The following is a 13,118-nucleotide window of genomic DNA, read 5'->3' as shown; positions in this document are numbered from 1 at the left end:
TGATGTTTTCATGAACAAACTAATTCAATTAAAGGAAAATATATATGTTTAAAAAGAAAACATTGTAGAGAACAGAAGCTATTATATACAAATGAATATGTAAAGGAAAATACTAAATAATGAAATACATGAATAACGATATGAGACACCGATTAATATTTAGTCTAAAATATAGTCATTTTTTAAAAGAATTATTATGAAAAATTCCTTTCATTATTGATAACGTAATGATTACATGTATGGTCCTGTCGAGTTTATTGATGTTGAAATTCACAAATATATGACAGCAGCCTATCACACCAATGATCACCCCAACGAAAATCAAAACCTCTCCAAATCATCACGCAAGGCTGTGTCAGAAGTCCATCCGGTTGTGGGTATATCTCCATGTTCCAGTCACTAAATGGCATAGCTTGGTTTGGTTGACTTAGCCATTCCAAATCATCATCATTGTTGAAATTATAACCTCCGATCCAGTATCCAGCCACTTTAAACAAAGAATAGCTGCATTATCATGTATGTAGTCTATGCGTTATCATTAATTAAATGTCATTTGTCATGTTTGTTTTCTCGTCGTAAGACAAAACTTATTTAAAATTTTGATAGCAGTTTTATATCTCATACTGACCACTTATTCGTGTGAATATTAATATAAGTACACTAAAACTAAAAAGCCAAAAACGGAAAGCTATATATGTAGTAACTGGTCCCTTATTTAACACAATAAATGTTATCCGATGAATGTACATTACAGAAAAGCTTCTTGAAGTCTTGAAATTTGCCTTTGTATTACCTTTACCATAAATAGTTTGTTACAAAATCTATAGTGCTCATTGTCATCAATATATCCGAATTGAATACCACTTTCCTTTCGGGACAGCACAATACTTTATTGTAAGAAATTCATGTTATACAAGATGATATGTCAAACACAATTTTAAAAAAATTGTGCGTTGTCTAGCCAATTAATAGTCTGTTACATTATATATTAAAATGCGTCTTATGATTTATACTTTCTGCTGACCTTCATGTTTTATTATGTTGGTATACTGCTGTTTTAACGTATATCTCATACGATTTGTGTTTTTTATTCTTCATTATATCTTATATCTATATATACCTCCAGAACTTATGGTCATCACGTCATTCTTAATAAATTCATTCTCTTCTTCTGTTTCTAATTCCACCAGTTTTCCACCAAGGCATTTACAACTTTCCTTAATTAAAATAAAGATGTTTTAATTAAAAGAATTCCACTACTTCTTATTCTTACAACACAGTTGGAGATTTTGTTAGTGACAACCAAAATCCTATACCAAACTTAATTTTGTACTTTTAGGCGAGTGACATTCTTACATAAAACATATTTGAAATGCACCTATCTAACACACGGCTACATTATCTATCTTTTGAAAGGGAAAATGTTTGGATTGTATTTTGCACGGTCGTAAACGGGAGATGTGATGCATTTTTTTTAATTTTTAATCCAGGTGAAAGGTCGAAAGAATAAATTGTCAGATTTGTACCATTATGAACTAATTCGACGCTTTGGGGTTATGAAATCGGTTTTGTTTACTTTATTTAATATACAATTATTGTTTCTTCGATTGGTAACTACATGCAATAGGGTAATTAACGTCATGTTGACGTTTTTACCCCTAACTGGGATGGGAACATTGCAGCTTTTTTTCCAAAAAATATTCATAAGGTTGGCAGCTTTGCTTGATGTGATGTCATCTGTGTGTTTGTTTGTATCCTGATTTTCAGAATGTGTTTTTTGTATATCGATTAGTTCTGTGAAAGGCGAACACGAGAGCAGAATTTGCTAGTTGCAAGTCTAAGACGTAACTTGTTCAAATCGTTGATTAATATCTGCATTTTGGGTCATACAACTTGCATTGCATACAAGTTCTTTCGCAACACAGGTATATATGTACAACAGCTACTGAACCACTCAAGTTTCCCTGTTTTCGTTTTCGCTTCGTTTTTCATTCGTTCCGTTTGCGTGTTTCGTTCATTCCGTTTGCGTGTCATTCATTCCATTCATTTCGTTCATTTTGTTTAAGTTCATTCCATTCCGTGTTCCGTTCCGTTTATACACGACATAGAATGATAACAAGCGTGTTTTTCGGTAAACGCGTAAAAATAAAAACAGCGTGTGTGAACGATCATATCATTCTAAAACGAAAGGTTATTTGGTTCGTTTTACAGATAAATTTTGTATTTTATAATCACATCATCACATGCATTTTTCTTTATAAAAAAAACCGACAACCAAATGATGGTCATTGGCTCAGGTCTAAATAGACCGTCTTTATTAATTAAATGATGTGAAATTTGGTTAAAACTTTTTTTTTTTTTGGTTTGCAGTATAGTCATTAAAAACTTGTTGAGACATGGAAATAGTATATTCTACTTCCATATTAAGATTAAATGTATTCAAAGGATTAGTGTTTTTTTTTTTGTAAAAAGGATGTTTAAAACTATCACTATATCAAAGTGTATGATACACATGGCTTACTGGATATGCCGAGTTGCAGATATGGTTGTCTAACTAATTTACAATAAAACAAATATAGAACATTATAGCAATACCAATACCAATACCAAATTGTTTATTATAGTGGCATGTGTTTTATGACAATATACAATATTTCAATAAGCAGTTGTAAATACATGTATCAACACCCGGCTCTTTAGACCTGTAAGTCACTTTAAACATTGATACATAAAAAATAATAATCATTTAACAGCGTACAAAGTTGAAATTTATGCTTGATTGTTCCTATACAAAAAGTTTTTTTCTTATTACATGCATTGTTCAAAAATTAAGCAGTTTTTTCTAAGATATTTGAAGATAAGCAGTTTAAATTGTTCATCTTCAGAAATGTCATCAAAAGACTGTTCTATATCCAATATAAGTTGATTTCTTAGATGTCAGTAAAAGACACAGTCCATCAGGAAGTGACGTTCATTTTCAACATCACGTGAGTCACACATTTTGCAAATGCGGTCAGTTTCTGCTTCTCCGACGAACCGTCCGGTTTCGATTCTCATAGGAAATATGCCGCATCTTAATTGTGCCAGTATAGAACGTTCAGAACGAGTGAGGTTCAGTCCAACATATGTTTCACATTTATATTCTGATTTGAATGTTTTATATGTCCGCAATTTCGTAAAGTTTGTAATAGAGTTTTCCCATTCAGTGGAACACAACATGAAAAGTCTGTCTTTTACAAGTGAAATGTCACAAGTTCGTTTTTGGCGGAAATAATCTTCCAAGTCAATGTGTGACAAAATAAGTTTCATATCTGATGACCAATTGTTCAAACACCGGTCAAGGTCCCAGTTGAAAACTTATTTACATACGCGTGAATCGTCCATTCGAATAAGCTTGTTTCATAGTCTAATTATATTGTACCAGTGTCTTTCTTTACATGGCAGCCATCCAACATCACCATTTATAGCAACTCTCGGGGCGAATTTATCGCCTGCATGTCATTTTCATTGTGTGAAATTAACATAATATCGTCAGCATACAACAGTATCGATACATTTGAGTTTCCTATGCTAACACCAAGGTCAAGGTCTTTAACTTCCTGCACTAAATCATTAATGAAAATGGAAAAAAATGTCGGCGAAAGATGATCCCCTTGTCGAACACCGTAATTACAACTAAACCAATCCGTCTAAGTACCATTCAAACGAATACAAGCGGTAGTATTATCGTATATGCTTTTGATAGAGTTATATATTTTCCCATCGATTTTATTTAAATGAAGCTTGTACAGTAGCATATCTCTATCAACAAAGTCAAATGCCTTTTTTAAATCTATAAATGTTGGAAAGGTTTTCGGACAGTTCCTCACAATTGCATTTGGTGTGAAAATATGGTCTTCACATGAACGATGCGCACGGAACTCATTCTGTTCGTCTGCAAACATGTTGTTTGTTTCTAAATAAGCAGATACTCGGCTGTTTATAAACGCACTATATAGCTTTGCGATACAAGAGAGCAAACTTATTCCACGATAGTTACAATGTAAGCGGACTTCGTTCATCGGCTGTATTGTCTTCAAGAATTGGACAAATTATTGCCTGTCGCCAGATTGATGGAATAATACTAGTTTCAAATGTTAGTTGAAACAGAGAATGAAGCACGCTTATCACAGACTCATATTTCAAGACTTCATACGGTCTGCTATCGATTTCACAAGCCTTGCCATTTTTTGCCCCAAGTATTAAACGCCGGATCTCATCGATAGTTATATTTGTATTCAGTTCCGGGTTTTCATCATATAACGGGTCAATCATACAGTCTTCTAATGAAGACTTATGTGACAATACCTGGCTATGAAAATTGTCATTAAACTCCGACATACTATTGTCCATTTTGTAAATATTATGAAAATCTGTTTTCCATCTGTTTAGCATTGAATCATCATCTGTTAGTATTTCGCCGTTTGGACCGTATACTTCCATGGGAATGTTTTGTACTTTTCGAGGTCTTAGTTTTTTTATTTTGTCCCAGGAATCATTAGAATTCGATGTAACCATATTATCGATTTCCAGACAAAAAGATTGTCGGTAATGTCGGTTCACATTGTCTTAATTTTCTATCAAATGACTTTTACTAATGTTGAAATTCCTCCCGAAATCTCCTTCTGGTAGATGATAGTCCTTTAAAACTGAGAAACTGTTTTTCCTTAAGACGCATTGCGTTCCATAGTTGTCCGAGTTCTTCATTCCAGAAAGGTTAAGAACTTTTATGTCGTTTGCATGTCTTTCTACTTGCACCATATACTGGAATATTGCATTTCTTTTCATCGACTATCAAAGTACTAAGGTCCGAATAGATATTATCCACGTGACTTTGAGTCTCCCTTGTAGTCTCAATACGTTGAATTAAAGTTTGAAGAGCTGCTTTCCGTAGATCAGATCAAAAAAGTCATCAGGAATAGATTTAAGCCTGAAACGTTTGGACTTATCTATTTTCGAACTACTATATTCGGATATGTTAGTTAACGTTTTAAATTCTGCCAATAGAATAGAATGATCTGGGATTTTACTCCTTTCACCTAAATATTAGAAAAAATTGTTTTGCTCGATTACAGATCGGGTAGTAATAACTTGGAATAAGGAACACAGTTGGAGAACGTCATGAGGAACACACATATAATCGACCACGGATTTCCCTCTACCTGATATACAAGTGAAATTGTCTTTTTTCGAGTCGTATCTACCGATTAAAAAACACGTTTTTGATTCATTCAAGAACTCTAAGAATGATTTCCCATGTTGATTTACTGTTTCGTCGATAGCTGTCCTACTTCGTATTGAATCGAAATCAGAAAAGTCATTTAGTGTACCAATTCGTGAGTTGAAGTCACCACAGATGACAATAACGGCACTTTTACTATGATCATAAATATCAAGCAGTAAGTGCGAAAAAAAGTTTTGTGAATTTCGGCCCCTTACAGAATCTTCCGGTGGCAAATAACACGAAAAGAGAGTAAAACTAAAGTCTGTTGATTTGGACGTAAATTTTACACAGTTAAGACCTTCAAAACTGACATTGACCACTTCAAAATTGTAATAATTTAAAATCCATTGTTTTATAAATAACCCTACGCCACCTGAGCCTTTCGGTGCATCACGGTGAATATGTTTTCTATTAAAGCTTTTCCATATATATCCGTTGATGCGCAATTTGTCACCCGCAAAAAGATGTGTTTCACACACACTAAAAATATCAGCATCGACGGCTTCCTCTCTATTTTAATTAGTCCTTAGTAGATTTTTGTTAACGGTCCATCCACAAACGTTTAAATTTATCGCTCCATTGGGCCGGGTTACACACTAACTGTGATTGATTGGAACATCGACATCGCTGTCTTCGTTATTTTGAGTTTTTCTAAATATTCTGCCGTTTCCCGTTAATCTAAACTGATTTCCCTGTGGGAGTTCACGAAGTATTGCCCGAGTAGTATTCTCTATTAGTCTTTCGATTCTTGATTTCGCGCCCTGAATAAAGACTGTTTTCATCGGTTTTCAGTTTGTGTTTATTGCGCAGAATAAGAATTTTCTGATCAGTGTTCTCAAGACTCATTTTCACTAAACCCGGTTTTCCATTAAACCTTGGGTTAACACGCTTGACAGCAGCGATTTTAACTTCTTTTGCGACTGATTGTCCAAGTTTGTGAAATATATCATTCATTATCTCAATTAAAGTCTCATTCTCGGCTAACTGTAAATTGTTCACTATAACGGTAACCGCATCATTGCTCAACGGATTAACTAGTGTATTGAGTTACGGTCATTGATTGTAGGATTAATACTATCGGCTTTGGTATTTAAATTGTTATTGGACTCAAAGTCGTTGAAGCGTATAGAAAAAGAGTGAACAGAATTTGCTAAATCGTCAATTGTGATGACGCTCTCGCTAAATCTAGGTGAATTTCTGATTTTAAGCCGGCATTTTTTGGTCAATTGTAGACAGGACATCATTTCTTAGTTTATCTATCTTTGACTCGAACATTTTTTTCATACTTACTTGGCCTTGTTTTATCTCATTTACACTAGAAACTAAAAGTTTTATTGAGCTGGAAATATCGTCTGTAATGGCCATTTTGGATTGTTTATATTCAGGGGGGGGGGGGGGGTGTCTCATCTTCTGAAGATCTAGATCTTTTTTTAAATGTTTTAGGAGTATTTGACATTATAAATCCTTTCGAAAAGTTGAGATAGTCAATATCTACAGAAATTGTCAATAGCTCACAATGAATGTATTATAGGAAATTGGAACTTTTTTCATCTGATTTTCACACCTGTTGACACATGTAATGGTATGGTAGTTTGTAAAAATTCTTCTTTCTTTTTTAAATAATTAGAAGTAAATGCTGAATAAAATGTATCTACGATTGCTTAAAACATAGGGACAATATTCCAGTAAGTCTGTGTTTCATTTAATTAAACAATCTCGATCTTCATTTTTTTAAATAAGTTACTGTAATCTTACTGTTATAGGAAAATATTTTGTAATTACATATCATAAATATCATGCATATGAAACAAGTATATGCAGCATTGTGTTTGAGTTTAGTGGACTATTGACAATAACATATTTCTGTAAAGCTAAAATTACTTAACATGGCTATATCAACATTTTATTTAAGGATTGAATGCTTCTTTTTGTAACTTTATTGGAGTGTAAAAGCGTTGACCGATTGAAGTACATTTTGTATGAAGCGCGGAAGTGCTTCATACTAAAAATGTGCGCACGGTCAACGCTTTTACAACCCTATGAAGTTACAAAAAGAAGCATTCAATACTTATAATTACATTTTTTTTAGCAATGATTATGAAAACACGAATTTTATTATTGTTTTATTTAATTCACCTGTGCACTTTATTGTAGGATCACGTGTTATCATGAATGAAAAGTTTTATTGTGCAATGTAATTGCTTACGGAATAACACGTGATGTGCAGTTAGCCAATCAGAATAAAGTATCATAATGAAACATACATCTAATGTAATTATTGCAACATATTTGTATTAATTAAAGTGGTGACAATGTTTTCGAGGTTAGAATACATTTTTGAATCAACCCAAAAACCAGTTGGCGAACTCTGCAGGACATCTTTTGAAAAAATGCCAGACATTTCACACTTAGTTGTTCAACAGATAATTATTCTACTGCCAATCATCCAAAATTTATCAAATGGAACTTTTATTTTTGTTATTTTTAGCAAATGAGAATGATAAAGATATGTATATATTTACATGGACCTTGATTTTTTTGGTGTTTAAAATTTGTTTAGAAATATGATTCAATACTTTTATTGCCTTTGTTTGAAATGTTTTAGCTTTCAGGGAATCTGACAATAACAGTATAGCTATAACGCTCAAATAAAAAAATAAATCAATATCCAAATATATCCAAATGATTGTATTCTTATTTAATCCAGAAATCTTAAATTCTGCTTTAGCTTAATCTCTAACAATTTGTGAAAGATATATATAATTACAAATTTGCATTACCCCATGCCTGGTACTATGCTGAGGACTTCTGCAGTACACAGATGCTTAACGGTGAAAGATTGAAAAACATGTTCAGCTGAAGTAGACAAATGGTTCTCAATTGGAAATTTGACAATATTCCATGAGAGAAGGCTAAGAATATACCCAAGCCATGTCTGATGTTTTCGATTTCGGGCATCACAACTTTCTATTTATTCATAGTCATCCTCTGAAGTTATTTTGGTAATTCGTATTGTAGGTATCTGATAGGAGTAGTTGTAGCCTTTGTCACTGGAAGGGATCGCAATTGGTTACGTCTGAACCCCTATTCATTCCCAGCTTGATACATGAATGAAACAGTACCGGCCTGGCCATCAAGTGAAATGTATTCTTGCCATCTATTGTTTCAGTATTAATGTCAACTTTGTCTGTACCTTCTTAAATAAGATTAACCTCACAGGAGATAACCAAATACCTTGAGGAACATATCCATTCTCAATCCTGTCGATCTCATGCTAATTGTTTTGGTTAAATTTAGTAAACAATGACATCAAACGCACTATTTTGTGTTAGAGTAGGGCTACCTTTACGTTCTATATTGGAAGGGAGTGAAGTGGTGGTCTGACACACAATACCATTAAAACAATATGTAATAAATTAGGTAAAAATTTGGAACAATAAATAGAAAATGTATTTGTTTTTAAGCAAAAGCAAAAAAGCAAAAACAACTACAAAAAATTAAAAAGAAGGGGTAGTTTTTTGGAAAAAATACAAAATATGACCAAAACTTCTCGAAAAAACATATTTTTTTAAATTGTTTGGTTAAACAAAAATATTATGTACGCCTAAAATCAATACATTGTATTGAAAGAACAGAAAGAAAAAAGATGTTGATTTAACTTGAAACACAAGTAATACATTTTCATTTTGAAAACATTCCTCCACTTTATTATAAATTTTACAAAAATTGCACCGTACGATTTTTTTACGACAGATCAAAAAAGGAAGTTCAGATATTCGTCTATCACGTGTAAAAAAATCAGCTGTGTGTTAGGTGGGTGCATTAAAGTAAGAAACTAAGCCTCTTCCCTTTATTTCATTCGCCTATATGTAATGTTGGATGGAAACATACGATGCTTCGCATGATCAATGAAAAAGAAAGCCTGTTAATAGCAGGTTTCATGAAAATCATTCACAACATTCATCTTGAATATAACAAAAGCTTACGAAATGTAATGATCTAATTCTTAAAACATTTATCTTACGTTCGTTTTCGCCATTATTCTTGCTCTTCATGATCAATGAGAAAAAAAGCCCGTTAATAACAGGTTTCATGAAAACTCATTCACAACATTTTTTTTCAATTTCACAAAAGCTTACGAAATGTAATGATCTAAATCTAAAACTTTTTAACTTACGTTCGCCTTGGCCCATTCTTCATGGTCTTCAATAATACAATACGTGGAATTGCCAAAGCTAATGGATCTTGTATTGGTCATCGGAACTTAAAACAAAAGCATGATGATTTTTCGTTAAAACGTTATGTGAATATTGTCTATTTATGATCAATTTACATTTGTTTTGACATATTAATTATAGATACATTTAGAGGCAAATGTTACATCGTCAATCCAATAAAGTATAGGTTTTTTTCCTTAATTATTGTAGCTACGTAAGCTCCGGTTTAGTAGTATTTGATATTGCTTTCACGTGAAAAATGAAAAACACTTCAAGTAATTCAAAACTTAGCTGTGAATGAATTCAATTATTTGATTAGAAGTAACACACCAAGACAACATCATTATTACACGGATTTATTTTTTTAAGCAAGAAATGCATAAATGACAAAGGTTTCGTTTTGTTGATCTTTTGTTGCAGATAATTTTTTTCTGTTTGGTGTCTCTCTATCTTCTATAACGTTTGCTTAAAACACCAGAACTGGTAAAAAAATCCTCATTTAGGAGCAATCACTACGAAAGCTGTATACTGATTCAACAATATTGTCCATGTTTCTTGATCTTGTCTTGCTGATATTATTTACATTTTAAAGTTTATATCTATCAATTATACTATCTACCATGAAACGTATAACGCATAGAAAATGGTGAAAATCATCATTCATCACTCATAGTTTCAAATCTCTGGTCACAGCTATAAAATAAAACATTAGAAAGGGGGGGGTCTCTTTCTTAGGTCATTACACATGTAAACTCATACCGTCAAATTCTTTTTTGTGTCAGTAAGAACAGCTACAATATTGCTTACAAGTAAATATTTATAAGATACAAAATAGACAATAACTGATTTGAGGCAAGAAACAATAAAGGCACAAGTAGTTTACCAGCGTTCAAAAGTCATAAATTGATAACATTGTAAATACAATAAATGTACATATACACAATTAATTGTAAATATGAAAATCATTTAAACTTACGATATATGTTCCGTCGAATAGTATCCCATCCGTTTATGGTTTCGGTACCAATGTCACATTTCTCTGAATTATCTATACGACATGTTGATTTTCCATCCGAAAAGCTTGCAAAACAGCATTGCCAATTTGACAGACATATCAGTGCACATTCAATCATTGACGCCGAGTTAACATCGATGGTATGTTGGCTCTGCAAAACTCTAGTGCTGCCAGTCCTTTGAAATGATTTAAACTCCTTAACATTTGCGTTTACTAAGTTTGACAGACATGTTGTAAAGAAACAAACAGTTGTGTAAAAAAGAAGACTGCACATTGTCATACTGATTTCTGCACATCTGCGTTTCTGGTTTGTTATAGAGTAGACTTATTTCCAGTTAGAGGTTATATTCTTATGAACAGAACATCTTGAATAGGACCTAATGTATCCATATAGTAAGCAAACATAACATGGTTATGTATTTGTTTGCAATTGATTGATTGCAACAAGGCTATATAATACGAAATGTACTACAGCATAAACTGACAATACATCACTAAATGTTTGATAAAGATATCAGAAACAATTATACGGATGTTGAACATTCGACTCAGACAAAAATGACGTATCTCCTATATTTAGGAGAAAATCAGTAAGCTTACGTTTTTTGTTTCCTTTGATCATCTTTAGACCATCTGTAATTAGGGAATAAGTACTGTTTTCAAAACATAAAATACAAAATTGATTCCCTAAGTAGTACTGCATTATATTCAAGTTTTGAATGGCTTTGTTTTGAATTATATCAAATGACTTTATTGAAAATGTTACCTTTTTTTTTCAAATGAAAAAAAAACATAAAAAGAAAAGTGATAAAGAACGACCGGTGTGGGAACAATATGTCCATTTCTTTTCGAGTTGATTTCAGGCAACTATTTATAAACTTTTATGCATCAATATTTTAACACCGCTTGAAATTGGAGTATATATTTCCTGTTGCTGATATTCCAGCAAATGATTTTCTTTACATAGATATTGGTTTCTGACAATGAATCTATTAACGCAAGAATTTGTTGTGCTGAGGTCGGTGTCATCATATATTGTTTGACTGTTATTGAATATCTTTTTTACTTCTTACCAGGGGTTTGTTTCAATTGTTGTAACTATAATCTTGTTCTTTTTCATCAACTTTAACTAAATCGAAGGAGACTTATATATAAAGCAAGTCGGACGAAATGAATTATTAAACGTGTTATTTTCAATTTTTAAATCCCTGGGTCGACTGGCTGGTGGACTCTCAGTCCCCGAGGGTATCATCAGCTCAGTAGTCAGTGCTTCGGTACTGACATGATTTAACAAACTTTACTAAAAATGCCGGTTTATAAATTTTGAAATTATTATGAAACCAAGGCTTCAACGCCCTTAGGCAAAGTTGGCTTTAGAGGCATTTGGCTATTTATTTCAGGTATTTTTTTACATATAGCTCTTCCACGATTTTCGGTATTTATAGATCTTCGGATGTCAAATATTTGGCTTTGAACGTTCCTGATGAAAGTAAATCCAGAAAAGCGCTTCGGACGCAATGAATTATTAAACATGTTGTTTTCCATTTTTTTATCACACAAACCGTGCATAATAGATGACGTAATTTGACCAGAATTTAATTTCCGTTCCAAAGCATGTGATATCCGCTTGTGTTTTGTGAAGGTATCTTTTCTGAACTCTTCATGCTTTAAAGCGTTTTCTATTGGTTCGTCTTTTTGTTTTGTTTCTTTTTATATTTGCTACGGCCTTTTCAGTTTTGCATCGAATTATAAATTCTGAATGTTCATTTGAACCTTGCGAATATATCTAGAAGGAGATGAGACCAAACTGATCATTAAAAAAAAAACAAGTTTGTCTTTTTTGTCGGCAGTTCTTCAAAAGATTCGTCTTTGATTAATACAAAACTTTTTAAACCATAATTATACATACCAAAGTTTTCCAGATCATTTTCTTATTTTCAATCCTACATAATACATGTAATATTAACAATAAAAAGGAATAATCTAATATCCTACTGGATTGTAATGCTTTTAAAAGAGTCTTTCTAAAATATACCGGATCTTTCTAATTTTTCACAATTTAACGTAAATCCATCGACTCATAATTTAAGTCACTGATTATCTTGCTGTTTAATGCATTTTGCATAGTTTCCATTGGGAGACGATGCTTATCAAAATGCCAATCGAGTGTTGTGATAATACAAATATAACATTACCTGTAACAGAATGCTATGCTTTAATCATATTCAATTTATTTCATGGACAAATGATTTAAAGCTCAACATACACAACCCGATTACTACACCGTTATGAAAAGGTTAATGTCTAGACTATGCCTAACAGAATAAAAAACTGAAGGTTAACATAGCAACTGGTTCCTTACTGACTCCAGTGAGAAAGTTCACACTAGGTTAACCTTCTAATTGTTGTTACCAAAATCTCGTTTTGGAGCACCTGCGATCACCGTACATTTGTGAGTTTGTGGTGCTCAGTCGTTAGTTTTCTATGTTGTGGTTTGCAGACTGCCTATAACAAGCCACTTCAAGTGCAGTTTCTATTTGTTCCATGGGTCGGTATAGTCTTACGTTTAAATGTGTCAGATTTCATGGGTTTTCCCTTTTGAATTCATCTTGGAGGTTAATAT

The 13,118-nt window shown here is 32.6% G+C and overlaps 1 protein-coding gene across 1 annotated transcript; it reads right to left on the bottom strand.

Moving 5' to 3' along the window:
- Positions 1 to 229: 229 nt before the first annotated feature.
- On the bottom strand, positions 230 to 10,899 carry LOC139482895 (brevican core protein-like). The gene is made up of 4 exons (XM_071266925.1): positions 10,457 to 10,899; positions 9,441 to 9,526; positions 1,121 to 1,217; positions 230 to 487 (listed from the first exon to the last, which is right to left on the bottom strand). Exons 1-4 carry the CDS (start codon positions 10,773 to 10,775, stop codon positions 255 to 257), a joined length of 735 nt encoding a protein of 244 aa, XP_071123026.1. The 5' UTR covers positions 10,776 to 10,899; the 3' UTR covers positions 230 to 254.
- Positions 10,900 to 13,118: the final 2,219 nt, after the last annotated feature.

The sequence above is a fragment of the Mytilus edulis genome, chromosome 7, assembly GCF_963676685.1.
Source record: "Mytilus edulis chromosome 7, xbMytEdul2.2, whole genome shotgun sequence".
NCBI classification, from domain to species: domain Eukaryota; kingdom Metazoa; phylum Mollusca; class Bivalvia; order Mytilida; family Mytilidae; genus Mytilus; species Mytilus edulis.
This window is presented reverse-complemented; position numbering and strand designations above follow the sequence as displayed.

What these genes read in the sequence shown, in the direction of transcription:
- LOC139482895 (XM_071266925.1), bottom strand. Translation starts at nt 10,775, where the DNA reads ATGACAATGTGCAGTCTTCTTTTTTACACAACTGTTTGTTTCTTTACA. An exon ending in TATTCGACGGAACATATATC is followed by an intron (nt 9,527 to 10,456) that starts GTAAGTTTAAAT and finishes TTTTGTTTTAAG; the next exon opens with TTCCGATGACCAATACAAGA. An exon ending in AAGAATGGGCCAAGGCGAAC is followed by an intron (nt 1,218 to 9,440) that starts GTAAGTTAAAAA and finishes ATTTTAATTAAG; the next exon opens with GAAAGTTGTAAATGCCTTGG.